At 56.7% G+C, this 16,999-nt stretch overlaps 2 protein-coding genes across 4 annotated transcripts in view; one reads left to right on the plus strand and one right to left on the minus strand.

Annotated features, from left to right (window-relative positions):
• Window positions 1–3,994: 3,994 nt before the first annotated feature.
• LOC311162927 (5-hydroxytryptamine receptor 3A-like) lies at window positions 3,995–9,283 on the plus strand (the record flags this gene model as incomplete). Its single annotated transcript, XM_084221543.1, has 9 exons — window positions 3,995–4,202; window positions 6,113–6,276; window positions 6,401–6,445; window positions 6,781–6,890; window positions 7,457–7,626; window positions 7,836–7,996; window positions 8,235–8,445; window positions 8,578–8,811; window positions 8,985–9,283. 9 exons carry the CDS (start codon window positions 3,995–3,997, stop codon window positions 9,281–9,283), a joined length of 1,602 nt encoding a protein of 533 aa, XP_084077669.1.
• A 2,479-nt stretch (window positions 9,284–11,762) lies between these two features.
• Window positions 11,763–16,999, minus strand: part of ZBTB16 (zinc finger and BTB domain containing 16) — a 54,566-nt gene continuing 49,329 nt past the window's right edge. For all 3 annotated transcript variants that reach the window (XM_084221365.1, XM_084221363.1, XM_084221364.1), the window contains exons 6-7: window positions 14,961–15,128; window positions 11,763–14,694 (exon numbers count right to left, since the gene is read on the minus strand). In XM_084221365.1, coding sequence (XP_084077491.1) covers window positions 14,465–14,694; window positions 14,961–15,128 — 398 coding nt within the window. In that variant the 3' untranslated portion in view covers window positions 11,763–14,464. The remainder of the gene's footprint in view (window positions 14,695–14,960; window positions 15,129–16,999) is intronic.

The raw sequence follows: 16,999 nt of genomic DNA on the forward strand, positions 1-16,999 counted from the left end.
TTTGGGCCTGGGTGAACCAGCAGGAAATAGCCGTTTCTCAGATTTGCTGAGCCAAAGGGCTCTGTGTTCTCGGCACAGCCCGGATTCTACCTTTCTCTTACTACAAGGATACTGAAATGGAGATGTCCCAGCAAGGGCCCCCCGGGGCTGTGCAGGATCCGGGTGTGTGTGTGCAGACCCCACGCTGTCAGCAGTGCAGCTGTTGCACCTGCTGACAGATGTGGCTCAGGCACCTGGGCAGCTTGTGTCCACCAGAGGAGCCAGCGGGGCTCAGCTCTCTTGGGGGAAACTGGTGAAAAACCGTCCTCCTGCATCATCGGGAATGTGTCATTTGCAATCGTCAGCCTGGGTTTGTCCCCACCGGGCTCTGAAGCTCCTGCAACACTGATGGCATTGGCATTTCCAGCAGAGCTGTGGCACTGCACGAGGAAGGGGACAGTAGGGTCAGACAGTGCCCCTGCCACACCCTGGTTGCCAATTCTCCCATGAAATTCACCCAGCTGGGTGGGCATCTCCCACGCTTGGATTTGTCCTGGTCGGTCACAGACTCCCTTGCCTTTTGTTTTGGGAGAGGTGTGGGACCTCAGTGTGGACTGTTCTGAGATTGTCTCAGTTTCCTGGTTCTCACAGGTACTCTAGATGAGGAATTCAGGAGGCAAGAGGGAGGAGGTAGCAGTTTAGATAAGGTAAAACTGTGGAAGCTGGTGTTCGCCAATTTCCCTGATGTGCAAAGTATAAACAAGACAACCAGTGATCCTTAAATGCAACAAAGTAAGAAATTCCACTCATTTTGGGAGCCTGCCAGGCTATTAATAGTGAGAGATAGGGAGGTAGTGCTGGGCGCTGTGATTTTCATGCACTGCAGAGGGAATGGTGCTATAAGCAAACTTTGTTGCTTAGGTAAGGGTCCCCAAGATTTTCCTACTTTAAAATAACTATTAACCATAAAAATTCTGAATTTCCCTGTCACAAAGATAAACTGAGACCCATATTTTTAGCTCCAGGTTTGCCCAGGCTGTGTTTAATGTTTAGCATCCTGATTAATGCTGTGATAATTAACTAGGGTGTAGAACAATTTGTTTGCAGCATTAAGTGCAGTCACAGCACTGTTACATCCAAGATAATTTACTAGGGGGAGATTGTACACTGTCTGACAGAGCAAGCTGCAGACATGCCCTCTCCTTCCGTGTCCTGAGATTGGGCTCAGCCTGTGACTCATAGCTGCCGTCCCACACAGCATCAGCCAGATCTCCTTCATTAACAGCAATGGGCTCCAAATACCTTCATGTACTTATTATTACCTGCCTTTAGTGGTAATGAAACAGTGGCAGAATATTGCAAACATCTGAAGGGTGTCTAATGAAAGAGAGGACTTGATAGGAAAGCGTTCTCATCCCTTCTCTGGGGATTTAAAAGCATTGGGCTCCTTCACTGGGGTGAGGATGGGCTTGGTAGCTGGAAGGGGCAATTTTTGGCTTCTCCAAGGGCCAAGCAGTGTGCACCCATGGGACAAAGCTGCCAGCGTCCCTAAATGAAATTAAATTAGCCAAGGGCACTGCACTGAGCAGCTGTTCACGGCATTTGGTCTGTGCTTTGGTCGTGGAGCTGCACAAGGTGAGTGCCAGAGCAGAGACCCTGTGTGTCCCCCTGGCCCTCTGCAGTCACCCAGGGGTGCCAGCAAGCCCCAGCGCCCCGCAGGAGCACTGTCCCTGGGAGCAGGGTCCCTGGGAGCGGGGCTGCTGAGGCCCGGCCGTGCCCGTGCCGGCAGCCCTGCCTGCCTGTGGTGTTCATTTCATGTCTCGCAGCGTTAAATCATAGCAGACATGCAATTCGGGCAGCGTGAGCCTCCGTAATGGGCGGCCTCGGGCGCGTGATGGGGCCGGGGCCATCAGGCAGCTGCGCTGCCAGGGCTCCTTGCTGATGCTTTATTGTTTTTGACGCTCCAAACGCGCTCTGAAAGGCGAGCGCTGGCAGCCTGGAGGGGAGCTGCTTCCCTCTCCTGCCCGCTCCGCCCTGGCAAGCACCGCAATTGAGGCCTTCCTTTCTGTTCCCACTGTGGTCCCCAGCCCGGCTACAACACCCCATCCTGTGCAGAGCCCAGCCATGCTCCTGCCACAGCTGCACAGCCCCCAGCACATTCCACGGCGTGGGGTGGGAGCTGCCAAAGGACTATAGTACATAATGCTGCACACCCTGGACTTGGGATGAGCTCAGGTTGGGGTGAGGAGGGAATGCAGAGCATCACTTGTGCCATCACATGTTGGGGATCTCGTGCTTGTGCCCCTGTGCTTCCCCCAGCCTCTGAGATTGCTGCTCTGGGCTAAATACCTGCTCGCCCAGCCAGGGCACCTGCTCGCAGCATGACTGCTCCAGGAGAGAGGCCTGAGCGCCCATCCATCCCAGTGCAGGGATGCTGCCTTGCCAGGCTGCAGCGGGGCCTGGATGGGACTCAGGGCTGAGCTGTGGGAAGCCCCAGGCGCTGAGCACTTCGATTCCCAGAAAAGCAATTACCATGCAGCAGATTACAGGGCTAATAAAATCCCATTATGCTATTTCGGAAAGTAAATCTGATCTGGGTGCTGCCGATTGATATCAGCCGTCCCACAGAACGTCCTGCAAGAGCCCCCTGCGTGCGCGTAACGCGAGCCTACAGTAGATCACGCTAATTAGATATCCAATAACAGGAGGGCTGAAAGGAACTACATTAAAATCTCTTTAAGATGAAGATGTAAAACCCGAGGGAGAAAAATTCAGAGTTAATGATGCTGCAGCAGAGGCTCCACTGGAGCAGTGCACACCCCCTTGGCCTCATCCTGCTGGCTGCAGAGCAGGAGGCTGCAGGAGAGGGGGCAGAGCAGGGCACAGTCCCCAGCACCGTGGTGGCGCTGCCCGTGATTTTCATTACCCAGATTCAATAAGGGGAGAGCGCTATGAGCTGCTGGCGCTCCCTGGGAGGTGACTTGCCAGCCACTAACGGAGCCGAGAAATCAAATTAGCCCCAGCTCTGCTCTCGCTCTCTCCCTGACACTGCTGTTGGCAGCCAACAGGGAGTTCATCAGGGCCCCGCACTAATTCTTATCTCGTTTAAGTGACTCCATGCCGGCATCTGATGCAATTTGCTCTACGCCACTGCCACAGGCTTTGGTCCCTGGCCGCCGCTTCCCCAGGATTCCAGCAGCTGGCAGCTTTGTCGGGGCATGGGCACCTGCAACACACACAAGCACAGTGTAGACATACAGGAATACAGAAGATTATAGAGGCTTAGGGTTGAGGGGAAGCTCCTCTGCCAGGCAGAGGGACACTGCCCAGCCCAAGGCTCTGATGCTGTGACAAATGTACAGCCTGAGCAGGGCACCCATGCATGGGTGGACACCGAGGGCCTTTTGACTCTCAATAATACCTGACCAGGCTTTGCTTCTAGTCTTGCTTGTGACAAGGCATTAAATATTTTGGGAAACTGAAAACAATAGGAAGAACTTTGTTTGCTGAAATTTACAACAAATGCAAATTTCTGCGGTGAAAACGGACTCCAGTGTAGGTGCAGGTCAGAGGGGTTGGGGGAAAGCTGCTGCCCCAGGCAGGGGTGCCATGGCTGCACATGGTGCTCCCACCTGGGATGGTCAGAGCCGCTGTCAGAGGGACAGACCCACCTGCCGTAGGGTGTGAAGGGGAGCCCGTACATCCAGAGCTCCCCTCTCCCTGTGTCAGTGCCATATCCCCGGGCAAGATCCCCTCCCCTGCCTCTCAGAGGGTTTTCCCCGTCTTTCCAGCTGCTGAGGGTCTCCTGGCTCAGCCCTGGCACCTGCAGTGCCCCCTCTCCCCATCACGCCCACCGCTGCACATGATGCTGGTACCCCAAAGCCCGCCTTGGCTCAAGCAGGCACCTGGGCAAAGGACGGGGAAGCTCTTTTGAAGCTGGGCGGGGGTGGGGGATGGCTGGGTGGGCCCCACTCGCATCCTCCTGTAGCATCCTATCCTCCCAGCTTGAAACTTGATGCAGCGGGAGAGGCTGATCGCGAGATTAATTGGGCGTTCTCAAAAACCCGACGGCGGGGGAAAGCCACACGAGTGCCGCCTGCCTCCCTGCTCCGCTCAGTCCTCCGCCGAGCGGGCGGCGGCTGCAGCCAGCGGATCCATGGTGCCCTCGGCTCTCGGGCCGCTCCTGGCCCTGCTGCCGCTGGCCGCGACGCTACAGAGCCCAGGTAAGGCGAGGGACCCGTGGGCAGGGCTGGGGACTGAGGCGGAGCGGGGTGCTCCTGCCCGGAGCAGCACCTTCCCAGCACCTGAGCCGCGCTGAGTGGCAGGCAAAGGCTGCTCTTAGGGAAACCTTCGTGCTACTGGGAGGTGACACACCTGAGAGAGGCTGGAGCATGGGAGAGCTCCGGTGCAGAGCCTGCAGGTGCATCCTGCCTGGGTAACACTGGCAGCAAGGTGACATAGCCTTAGAACCAGCTGTGCTCTGTGGGGTCTTGAGGTACTCTGGAGCTGTGCTGAAAGGACAGAGAGAGACACGGGGGTCTCCTGCCTGCACCCCACTGCCTGAGCCCCCTGCCTGATGAAGGACTTTCTCCAATACAATGCTTAGTCCCCCCCCATAACCTAGAGCTGGGTTTTGGGCATGATGCTGTGCCTATAGTTTGCAATTGCAGCTCTGTGCAGTGCAAAATTGACAGCCAAGATATTTCCTTGTTATTCCATTATTATTTTCTCATCTAATGTTCCTGGGAAATAGCACAAAAATCCTTGAGCTGTTTTGCATCAGCCCAGCTGAGTGTTCAGCCGGCTATTGACTCAAATCTCTGGATAGGTCATGTATCTCCTGTCACCCAACTCCCAAGCCTTCTCCCACTGTTAGCACATCCAAGGTGGCAGAAAAGGAGTGGGGGCAGTGGCATGCTCACCCTGGCAATGCTGGCCAGGAGGGAGGAAGGGCTGTGCACACAGATCCTGGCTGTGTTAGGGCTGTGCCAGGGTTGAGCCGAGTTGGACCAGGTGAGTTGCTGGCACAACCCTGGCACTGCTTTGGGCTGGGCAGACCCGCATGGTGTCTGAAGCAGAGGCAAAGAGCATCTGAGGTGAACCCAGCCCAGTTCTCCCTCTGCAAAGCCATTTCCCTGCTGCCAAAGCATCCTGATGCAGATACGGGTGGTGTGGATGTGAGGAGAAGGTGGTGCAAATGCGAGCCAGCTGCCACCAGCTGCAGCAGGAAAGGTCACTTGGCCCGAGCTGTGGTGATGGCAGGAGCTGTATTTCCTCCCCTCACCCTAATTGCTGCCTCTCCCCCCCTCTCAGTGCCTCTGTTGGTCCATGCCTGCCTGGGTGAGCATCGTGCACCCGGCTGGCTCCCCAGCACTACCACTCATGAGCCATGTCAGAGGGGCTGAGGCTGTTGCTTTTTCTTTTTTTTAGCTTAAAATAGAGATTAAAATTCCCTTCCAGTAGCTTTTCCCAAGTTCCCATAGATCTATTCCAATTAGTCTCTTCCATTATGCTGGAATTGGACTCTGGGGCTGGGTGTGCTGTGGAGCACAGCCACAAGTGTAGCACTCTGCCCTGGCCCAGCCATGGTGTTCCAGGTGCCTGGCAGTGAGGACATGGTGCTGAAAGCAATTTGCCCTCGTCTGATGCTGCTGGCACAAGTGAAGGGACTGTTTTCACAGGAAGCAAACACCAAGATACCTAATAAATGAATTTAGCATCCTGCTTCATTTCTAACCTTCACTGTCTCCACCTGCTGAGCAAAGAAATGCCCCTGGAGAGAGCGAATGGTATGAAACTTTCCCGGGACAGTGTGTCCCTCGTGGTTCCCTGCCGTTGCTGCCCTGGCACTTGTCCAGAGAGGTGAGGGCTGGCAGCTACGCCCTCTGAGGCTGGGGAAGGTCACAGCGCTGACCACCTGGATGGCACAGGATATCAGTAACATATTAGGTGATGGTTCTGCTGTCCAGGCTTGTTTCCCATCAGGATGCTCCTATTTAAGTTGGATGGGAAACCCCAACTGGTAAGTGAGGGCAGGCAGCTGTCAGCACCCCGCAGCCCATGGCACACCCCAGGGCGAGCAGCCTCCCTCCCTCCCTCCCTCCCTCCCTCCCTTTCTCCCTCTGCTGAGCAGGTACCCCACGTGGGGGCAGGACGCTGGAGCCCTCCGAGCCCGCCCTGCGCCGCCTGTCCCACCACCTCCTGGCCCACTACCAGAAGGGCACCCGGCCTGTGCGGGACTGGCGAACGACCACCAACGTGGCCATCGACCTCATGGTCTATGCCATCCTCAGCGTGGTGAGTCCTCTGCTCCCGTTGCGCAGGGAGGGAATGGTACCTGGCATGCAGCATCCTGCCAGCATGCTCTGCCCATCTTCCAGAGTGTCAGTGCCCCGTTCTGACACCATTCTCATCTTCACAGGATGAGAAGGACCAGGTGCTGACCACCTACATCTGGTACAGGCAGGTGAGAAGCCACAAAACCTCACACCTTCCCTGCTGGCCCCCCTCGGGGTCCAGCACCCCCAAACCCCCATGTTTTCCTGTGAGAGAAGTGTGCAATCCTGCAGGAGAGCAGTGGGGGGAAACGCATCCTGGGGGCTGGTGAGACCTCTGTAGCACATGAACTTCAAGGCTCAGCTTTCATGCTCCCTGGTTTGCACTGTTGGGCGTTGTGCAAGCTGAAGGATTAGTCTCTCCTCCCTCCCATGGGTGGGAAGCTTGCTTGGTGCTAGCCTGGGGTCTGCGTGCTGGCAGAGTGGAAGGACCTCACCCACCAAGTCCCCTCTCCATTGTCCCCAGCACTGGACAGATGAGTTCCTCAAGTGGGACCCAGCTGGCTTTGACAACCTGACGCAGATCTCCCTCCCTGTGGAGAGCATCTGGGTGCCCGACATCCTCATCAATGAGTTGTGAGTGCAGCCAAGGTCTCGGGGGAGATGCACCGGGACTGGAACTCCTCCTCACCCACCGTGGGCACGTACCGTCCCATGCTTTGTATTCCTGGCACAGAGCTGGCAGCCTCCCTGCATCGGGAGCTGCAGATGGGGATTGGGTCTGCAGCTGGGCCATTTCCAATGCTGGCTAACCACAACCGTTGGTAATTACCCTCACTGTGCTGGGGGTGAGATCCAGATACCGGGAGAAAGGCTTTGTGAAGACAGTACAATGCCAGGGCAGCTGCAGAGCTGCTGGCCCTTCCCATGCAGCTATCTGGTGTCCTTCCCATTCTGTGGGGATTTAAGGTGCTCCCAGTGCCTGCTGAGGGCTCTGGGACTTCTCGGGCTGGGAGAGAGCAGCAGTCTGGGCAGTGCAGAGGTGATGGGAGGCAAAAATGCCTGCAAGGGTATGACCAAAAAAGCAGAACAGGAGGCAAATCCCTGGCCCTTGGGCAGTTCCCCCCGAAATGCCACCTGGCAGAAGGAAGCCTTGCCCAGAGTGCTCTCCAGCCCTCATCTCTGTCCCTCATGTCCCTCAGTGTGGATGTTGGGAAGTCCCCACACGTCCCCTACGTTTACGTCAGCCATCACGGCGAGGTGCAGAACCTCAAACCCATCCAGGTGATGACTGCCTGCAGCCTGGACATCTACAACTTCCCCTTCGACGTCCAGAACTGCTCTCTCACCTTCACCAGCTGGCTGCACCACAGTGAGTGCCGGGCTGCCCGCGGCTAGGGGTCCCGGGGGAGCGGCAGGAGCCGGCGGGGCCGGAGCTCCGTGCAGAAGGCAGCGCGTCCCTCTAGATGGCCCCAGCGGACCGGGGAAGCGTGCGGGGCGCGCAGCCCGCTCTGCAGATGCCGGCGGCTGCCGGCGTTTTGGGCGGGGTACCCCCAGTTCTCACCTCTCCTCCGCCCCCAGTTCGTGACATCAACCTCTCGCTGTGGCGTCAGCCGGAGCTCGTCAAGTTCGACCAAAGTGTCTTCATGAACCAGGGCGAGTGGGAGCTGCTCTACGTGCTCAGCCACTTCCAGGAGTTCAGTGTCAAGAGCAGTGACAGCTATGCTGAGATGAAGTTCTACGTAAGAGCCTTTGGCCACCGCGTTTCTCGGGAATGTGCCACGAGGGCAGGGACTTGCCCCATCCCTGTCACTGCTCTGTGCTGCAGCTCCTGCCTGCAGGTGGGAGGCTCCTGCTAGTGAGCCCTTCCTCTGGCTCACCTTAGTGCCCCCCACCATCCTCACCCACCTCAGCAAAGAGCAACACCGGCTGAAGGCCTCATTTCAACCCTTCACAGCCTTTTCTCTGTCTGTCCTGCAGGTAGTCATCCGGAGACGCCCCCTCTTCTACACTGTCAGCCTGCTGCTCCCCAGCATCTTCCTGATGGTTATGGACATTGTGGGCTTCTACCTACCTCCCCACAGTGGGGAGAGGGTCTCTTTCAAGATCACTCTCCTGCTGGGTTACTCAGTTTTCCTCATTATTGTATCCGACACGTTGCCAGCCACTGCTGTCGGCACCCCACTGATAGGTAGGGTGGTTCTCCTATCCACCTGCCACGGCAGTCATGGGCAGAGACCACAGGGCCCTGAGGGTTGAGCAGGGAGGATTGGCTCTGTGCACGAGCCTTTGCAGGTCATTCACCTCACTGATGTCTCTGCAGGCATCTACTTTGTGGTGTGCATGGCACTGCTCGTCATCAGCCTGACAGAGACCATCCTGATTGTGCGCCTGGTGCACAAGCAAGACCTGCAGCCCCACGTCCCTGAGTGGGTGAAACACCTGCTGCTGGAAAGAGCCACCATCCTGCTCTGTATCCGGGACAGGAAGAAACTCAGCCAAAGCAGGATGCAAACCTTGGATGCCTCCAGGCAGGTGGAGAACAATGACAGCACAGGTAAGGGTGGCGCAGAGAGGGCCTGTGGGAACTGAAGGAGTCTAGGTGCTCTGTAGCTGTCCACACCTACATAGCCATTCTTTGTAGGGTGAACTGGGTGCTTAGTTCACCCTCACAAATCCCAGTTCCCGATCTTAATAGGTTTTTCACATTTGCTTCTCTTGATCCCTCAGCCAAGCCAACCCCCTATGCCTGTGAGGACCCCCGGGAGTGCGGGGCAGTGGGGGGCACGAGGTCTGCACTGGCCTTTGCTGGCCGGGCGGAGGGCTCAGCAGCACTGCAGGAGGTCCTGCGTGAGACCACGGCAATCCGCCAGCTCCTGGAAAAACGGGAGGAATTCCGCGACTTTGCCCGGGAGTGGCTGCAAGTGGGCTACGTGTTGGATGTCCTGCTGTTCCGGGTGTACCTGGCAGCCGTCTTGGCTTACAGCATCACACTGGGCACCCTCTGGTCGGTGTGGAGGGATGCCTGAACAGTGCCCATTGTTCAGGGCGGGAGATGGGGGACCTCACCCTGGTGGGATCTCCCTGGCTCTGGGACTCGCCAGTGTCTGTCGACCCAGGTGGCCACATCCCTCACGTCCCTCAGCTCCGCAGCGGGAAGGCGGAGCTGAGCAGGAGCCCCCAGGACCCCATGACCCTGCCCAAACCTCTCTCCATGCTTCCCTTGCCAACACCGGGAGCGCCTCCGGCCCGGCTCGGCCACGGCCGCGGCTTCAGCACCGCGGACAGCGGCCCCGCCGCCTGGCCCCGCCGCCTCCCGACCAGGGGCCCCCGGTACGGGGTGGGGTCCCCCCTGCTTCGGGGGATCCCCACCGCCCCAGGGGTCCCGCTGTCCTCGGCTCCCCCGCCCCTCACCCCGGCTGCCGCCTTCATATCGTACCCCTCACCCCGGGCATGCTTGCCCAGCAGATCCCCACCTCGCTTGTGCCCAGCAGTTTCAGCAAAGTGGGAGAGACCCCGTGTCCGGCCGCGGCCAAACCGCGATGGCAACGGGACTGGCTCCGTGAGCACGCGGTACTGGGAGAGATGCGCGGGGGCAGGACTGCCATCACAGCTGCAGTAGGTCCCAGCTCCTGCTGTCATCTGCCCCTGTAAGGACAGAGGCACAAGGCGAAGAGGAAAGCACAAGGCTGCAGATGCCAAAAGGGCCCATCCCATGTTCTAGGAGCATCCCTGCATATGCAGGTGATGGGGGACAGGTGGGTTGACACCATCTGGCTCTCATACATCTGCCCTCAAACCCACCAACCCCAGAGCAAGACTCCCACTCACCACCTCAGAGCCATCACCTGGAGGAAAACTCACCTCTGAGTGACGGGGGCTGAGGACGGGTGGAGCAGGCTCCTGCCAGCGCCGGCCCGCACTAATGCGCTGATGGTCTGTAAGTGGCTGCCTATTGATGAGGTGTCCAGTTAAAGAGTTCGTGAGACACTAAATCAGCCCATTGATCCTGCCGAGATCGATGGTGCTACAGACCTGATCAGTGCAGCGGGCAATTAACACCCTCTGGAATGAGCTGCCTTCGTGTAACATCAAACGCTCCAACAGACAAATCCAATGGGGCCATTGACCCAGGCGTGCGATGCCACCCAGCCCATGTGTTTGACGAGGGTACTGGGCAAGACTCCTGAGCCAGCCTTGCCATCTCTCTCCTGCCCACCATGACCCTGATGTCCCCCAAGGCTGCACTGCAAGATGCTCATCTATGCTGCTGTATCCCATTGAATGTTTTGGTCCTTGTCCTCCCTGTGCTAAGAAGCCATCATGCACCACACCTAACCCCCCTCAAGAAGCTCAGCAATCTTCCCTTGAAGGAGAGGCTGCCTATCCTGGAGGAAAGGTTGATTCTCCCCCTGCCCTCTTGCTACTTTGGGAAGTGCTGCATGTGGGAAGAGGTTCCAGGCATCTGAGAGAAGCCTGGATTTTCCTCTTAAAAAAAAAAAATCAATAAATCTGAATCTAATCTCCTAATAAAGGTTTAATGAGGACATAATGTTGATGGAACAGAACATTGTTGCAGCATAATCGCTCCCAGCTGCTGTGCAAGCGTGCACACAAAGGCCCGGTCCTGCCGCGATTTCCCCGTTGTTGTAACAACGCCTTTGTGCCAGGCTGGGCTTTGCCTCCCTTCTCCTGGGGCGCTGCGGCCCACAGGTTGTTCATAGCAGTACCACCTCTGCTTGCCCTGACCTGGACCAAAGTTCCCCACCACTTGCCCAAAGCCTTTCTGAGAGGCTGTGCTGGGGGGAGCGGGGGAGGCAGGGGCACCATCAGGACCTTGGAATGGACACGCAGCACTTCAAACCTGCTGGGAAATGCTGGGGCAGGACACTGGCACATGCCATCCATCCCAGGGAAAACGAAATGATGCTGTGCTCTTGGTGACTCCAGCTGTGCTGTAAGAAATGTCTGATGGCATCACGAGGCGGCGGGCAGCGTCGGGCACAGGCAGGGCCGGGTGGTGCTGGCAGCGGTGCTGCGCGGTTTGCCACAGCACAAAAGGAGTGCAGGCGCTGCCGTTAATGTAGTCAGTAAATAAATAAAGGAGGGCTTAAGCTTAGTGTACAGCAATCAGTCGGGAACTACAGGATAATTAACGCAGCGGGGGGCCGGACGGCTCTGCAGGCAGGTTTAAATGAACGAGTTCACTTTCATTGAGGCAAACTTGCTCTGCTCCCTGGTGAGCCACATGGGCAGGCAGCAGCACAGGCAGCGTGCTGTGGATGCTCCCTGCCCACGGGGACACTGACATTCCAGGAGACCCCCCCGCCCCCTGGGGTTGGTTTAGGGATAGGACCTCCTCAATTTCCCCCTCAGAGGAGGCACCCTCAAACTCACCACTGTGGGAACCCCCACGGCTCACCCCAAGCTGGTGGGATGCATCCTTCCTCCACCTCCACCTATTCCTCCTCCTCCTCTTGATGGGCACAGGAATGGGAGACAGCAGGCTGAGACAACGGAATTAACTTTATTGGTTGTTCTTTTGTTTTCTAACTGCAGATTCAAGGTATACAACTGAACATTGCTATTTTCCTTATGAGACTTATAAATAAAAATACAAAAAATGTTCACTACAAAAAAATCTACCGTTAGTAGGATGTAAAAAATATTCTCTTTGCTATAGAAGGCACGAACTTCACTTAGTGACACATGGAGAGAAAAAAACCTGCAGCAGTATATTCTTTTTTTTTTTTTGTCTTTTTTTTTTCCTCTGTCAGAAACACTGAAGTCTTACAAAGAAATGCATCTGAATCTACACAGGACGAAGGCAGATGCGGAGAGCTGCAACTAGGAGACACCACAACTGGTTTTTTTTTTTTTTCTTTTTCTTTATTTTTCAGGAAACTTTTAGCTAACGGCATCTGTGGCTAGAGGACAGAAAGAGGACTCGCAAGCAGAACCGCAGGGGAGCAAACGGTGAGACAGGAAAAGTCGTACAAAAAATAGGAGCCAATAGATACTCTGAGAAAACCAAAGGGGAACTTGGGCACCTTCTGCGCCCGGGCTCAGAGAGGTGCTGAGGTAGACGGAACGAGGACAGCGACGGACCCGAACCACGAGCGGCAACACAGAGCAACGGGACGGGCAGGCGGGCGCTCACGACACTGACAACAAGCCAGGGGAGAGGGAGCCCGGGACCACGGGGCCCCGTGCGGCGCTTGGTCCTCACTGCTATGATACACATATATATACTTACATATATATATATGGAGGGGTGGCAGGGGCTGCGCCACAGCCAACGGTGCGGGGACGTGTGCCCGGGATACAGCAGCATCACTCCAATGCTGACCCCAACACTGTTGCAGTGGGGGCTGTGTCTCTGAGGGAGAGGGATGGTGGGATGGAAGGGGAGGTTAAAGCAAAAAAAAAAAGCCACATGAGCTCGGCCACGTGCTCCATGGCACCATGGCACCCGTGTCTGGCAGCGCCAGGACACCACGGGGGCCTGCCATGCACATGCCAGAAATTGCAGCAACTTTCGGTGTGAAAGAACTGTTTTCATTTTTTTAAATATTTTTTCTGTTTTTTTCTTAGGCACAACAATTAAACGAGCCGTTCTCCACAGTCACATCCCGGATTGTACAGCAGCGGTGTCCTCCCTGCGCAGAGCAGCAACGGTCCCACGCGCAGAGGCACGCGCACGTGCAAAGCCGGACTGGGGCGCCAGGGAGGGTGCTGCTCCCACAGCCCTATCCCTGCTTGGCACCAGGAGAGCTGAGAAGGGGACCCCAAACCCAGAGGGGCCATCAGGGTCCCTCCAAACTCTATCCAGACACTGTCCCAACCCCCTCCCCCCCAGCTCCTTTCCCCCCCTTTTCACCCAAACGCAGCAAAACGACAAAAAAAGAACCGTGGGATGGAACCACCAAGCCCGCGGCTGCGCAGGAGAAACACAACAAAAACGAACACAAGAGGTAGCTTCAGAACCAACACCCCCAGCCCCATGGGGCCGGGCAAAAAATACCAGTTTTGGTAAGGATAATGCACAACAGGAGGCTGGCAGGAACACCAGTGCCCCACCACCTCTCCACCACTAATGCTGGGCATGTGGCTGGTGCACCCCAGCCATGCCACCCCCTGTCCCTCCCAAATCAATAAAAGCTCATGAGGTCACAAAAAAATGAGGTAATTTCAAGTAAAATGTGCTAAATGCGGAAATATTCCAAAAGAAAGTTCAAAAAAACCCAAACAAAAAGCAAAAAAAGTGGCGAGCAAAGCCGCCTGCCACGGGGCACCCCTTACTTGTGGGCTCCTGCGGCTGAGGGCTGGGCAAAAAACCCCACTCTTGGCACCTTCCAGGTGCCCCAAATCAGCAGAAGAAAAGAGAATCCCTGCATTCGGAGTGATGCCACACGCTAACAGCTCCGACACTGGCACTGACTGCATATCACCAAACCAACTGCATCTCCCCATGGGGGGCTTCACCCTTGCCCCAGGAAGGCAGGGAAGGAGGGAGAAATGCATAGAGAGGTCTTTGGTCATGGGGAGAGCAGCAGCATCCTGTGCCCCTGAGCCCACCTGGACACCAGGCAACACCTCAAGGCAGACTGGCTCACAGCTGGCTCCCTGTTCCAAACACCCTCCTATGGCCAGGATGCCCCCAGGACACTCTTGCCAAAGCACTTGTGGCTCACAGGGCACTGTGCTCTCCTGCCTGTGATGCTGCAGCCTGGGAGCATGACAACCTGCCAGTATGGGGCCCAAGCCCCACATGGGAGCTCAGGTCTTCTGCAGGGCATCCACGGCAGGGTCTAGGCAGTGACAGGACACCAGGAATTAAAGCCTTCCCAGAGCACTAGCTATACACACACTTTCAGGGAAGTGCCTCTTTCCTACGTGGTCTTCCCAGCAGCACCAGTGGCCAATGCCAAGGGTGGGCAGAGGGCCTGGCAGGGGGTTGCAAAGGGTGAAATCTGCCCTGCAGCAAGGGTGAAAGGGCAGCAGGTGCACGAGCAGCTGGGACAGCAGTGTGGATAGGGCTGGAGAAGGGGCTGGTGTGTCCCTCGGTCCGGCATGAGCTGCAGGATCCTTCCGGCGAGAAGAAACGAATGAGAACTGAAAATGAACAAGGCCATGGATGCTGCGGGTTTGGTGGGATTTTTTTGCCCAGTCATCTGCCACTTGGCCCTGCTGCCCCTCTGCCTCCTCCCTTAGACGTAGCAGAGGTAGAGATAGGTCTTCTCTATCCGCCAGTCAGTGGGGATCTCCTCTGGTTTGTGGCCCTTCATGTGCTTCTGCATGGCGGAGAGGCTGGGGCAGTACTCCAGGCAGATGGTGCACTGGTAAGGGGAAGCGCCATTGTGGGTCCGAAGGTGTTTGATCATGGCCGAGTAGTCCCGGGAGCGCTGGTGGCACAGCTTGCACTCGAAGGGCTTCTCACCTGTGGGATACAGGGTGTCAGTGGGGGCACGGGGCCTCCAGGTGCTGATCAACTGCCCGGCATCGACGCTGCTGCAGTGGGCACAGCCGATAACCAAGTAATGAGCAGCAGAACCGATGTGACTATTGATCCCCGTTTACAACAGCTACATGCCAGCGCATCGCGGGTTCGTTATCCCTGGCTGCCACCCTGGTCCGTGTGCCAGCCTTTCCGCTGGGGGACCGGCCTGTCCTTGCCAGCCTCACCACAGACACCCCCGCATGTACCTGTGTGGACTCGGTAGTGGGTCTCCAGCTGGTGCTTGAGGCTGAACTTCTTGCCACAGCCGTTGCACTCGTAGGGCTTCTCACCGGTGTGGATGCGCTTGTGGCCCTTCAGCGTGCTCTCGTCCCGAAAGCAGCTGCCGCAGAACTCGCACTCATAGGGATGGTCGCCTGCAAGCACATACTGGGGTCAGGGCTGCTGTGACTGCTGTGCCACTCCAAAACCAGCTCCCCAGCCTTTTTACCCCAGGCAGCCATCCTGGGGACAGAGCGTCCCAGCCTCCCCAGTGCAGTGTGCTGGTCCCTTCATGCACAGACATTCATGTACAGGGGAGATGCTCGGGTCTGCGGAACGGTAGAGAGACTAGAGTGTGCTGCAACCCTCCCGCCACCAATTTCCAGGTTTTTCACCCAGCAGCACCAGCACAGACCCAGCCCTGGGCATCTCCCACACTCTAGACCAGGCGGCTGATAAATGAACTCTGGTTTGGCACCAAAGGCAGAATGATTTGAAGGAAAGGTGAGGGCTCCAGCTACTTATTTATTACAGCCGCGAAGGCAAGGACAATAAAGATAGATTGATCGTCCGAGACTTTGTTCATGAATATTTAAATATTACTGATTTGTCTTGTCACTGTAATTACAATTTCTCTGTGCCGCATATCCTACAAGCACAGTTTATGGTAAAGAATGGCGAACTGTATTTCACTTGTCCTGCTGCAGATGTGCGGAGCTGCCAAGCGTGTAATGTTCCCCGCATTTCATACATTTTCTTCAGCTGTGAAGGCTTAAGTCATCCACAATGACCTACGTTTTTTCATTATCCCTGTGTCAAACTGCACTCGTGCCTGGGCATAAATTGTCCTTCTCGTTATATACTCACATGCCTGTGCTTTCGCTTCCTCTTTAAAATGATATTTTACTCTCTCCCCATTTGCCGCAGCCCAGCTTTGTGGCCCCTTGCCCCTCCCGCAGCTGCTGCCTGGGCACCTGGGGGGAGGAGGATGCTCGGGATGCAGCTCGGACCCTCCCTCCAAAGGCAATGCAGGCAGTGCCTGTGGGCTGTTGTTGACTTTCCCCTCCCTGTGCCCAGTTCCAAACTGCCACTTTGGCTTTTGATCCTACAGTCAAAGACAGCAGTTTTTCAGCCAGAGGCAGCCAGCATTTCTACCCGCCCACTTTTCAGGGGAGCCTGAGCCCACGGAACACCCTGGCCCAGGGACAAGAGGGAGCACCCTGCAGCTGCGCAGGACGGCACCACATGGCACGATTAAATGCTCCTAAAGCGCCGATGATCCCAGTGTTTTTTCACAGCCGGGAGCTACTAAAGCGGCAGAGGTTGGGGTGGGACACGCGCAGCCCGACCCGCAGCCCAGGTCACTGGATTACTGGCTATAAATAGCTCCAGCACTCAGCATTAACATGCTTATCATTGACACAGGATTCCCGTTTCCACATCGGGACCCCTAGCCCATGTGTGGGTCTGGCAGCTGCCAGCCACAGGCTGGAGAGAGCAACCCTCAGTGACACCACCCGCACAACCCCCAGCAGACACCTTTACATCCCTTTTGGAGATTGTGCGCATGCCCCCTGCCTGACAAGAGGAAGAAGTGGCATCCCTCCACAGGATACATTTTGTTCCCTGTCAGCAACAGCAGTGGTGTCAAGGAGGGCACATGAGCCTTGCACTTGTGTGGGCAAAGGACGGGTGAGGAGTGCTTCACCCAGGCAGCTGTGAAGATCTGCAGCACTGGCTGTGATCCTGCATGCTCCTGCTCATCCCCCAGGAATCAGCTCTTCCAGGGGTGTTTTGTGACTGGCCCCGAATGATGGTGCTGATGATGTGGCCAGGACCACGGAGCTGCCCAGGGATGCTGTCCTCCGGAGGAGCTGAGGACACGGCGCGGGCGCTTTGAGGACACGGCATAAGGCGGCCAAGCCGGGCTCTCCCGCTCGGCAATCCTGCAGCCAAGCCCTGCCCCAGTGGGGCCACGGCAGCACCAGCTACACGTAGCGCAGGTCGCCCTAATCCCATTAGGGCC

This window comes from Fringilla coelebs (assembly GCF_963513975.1).
Source record: "Fringilla coelebs genome assembly, chromosome: 25".
Lineage (NCBI taxonomy): Eukaryota > Metazoa > Chordata > Aves > Passeriformes > Fringillidae > Fringilla > Fringilla coelebs.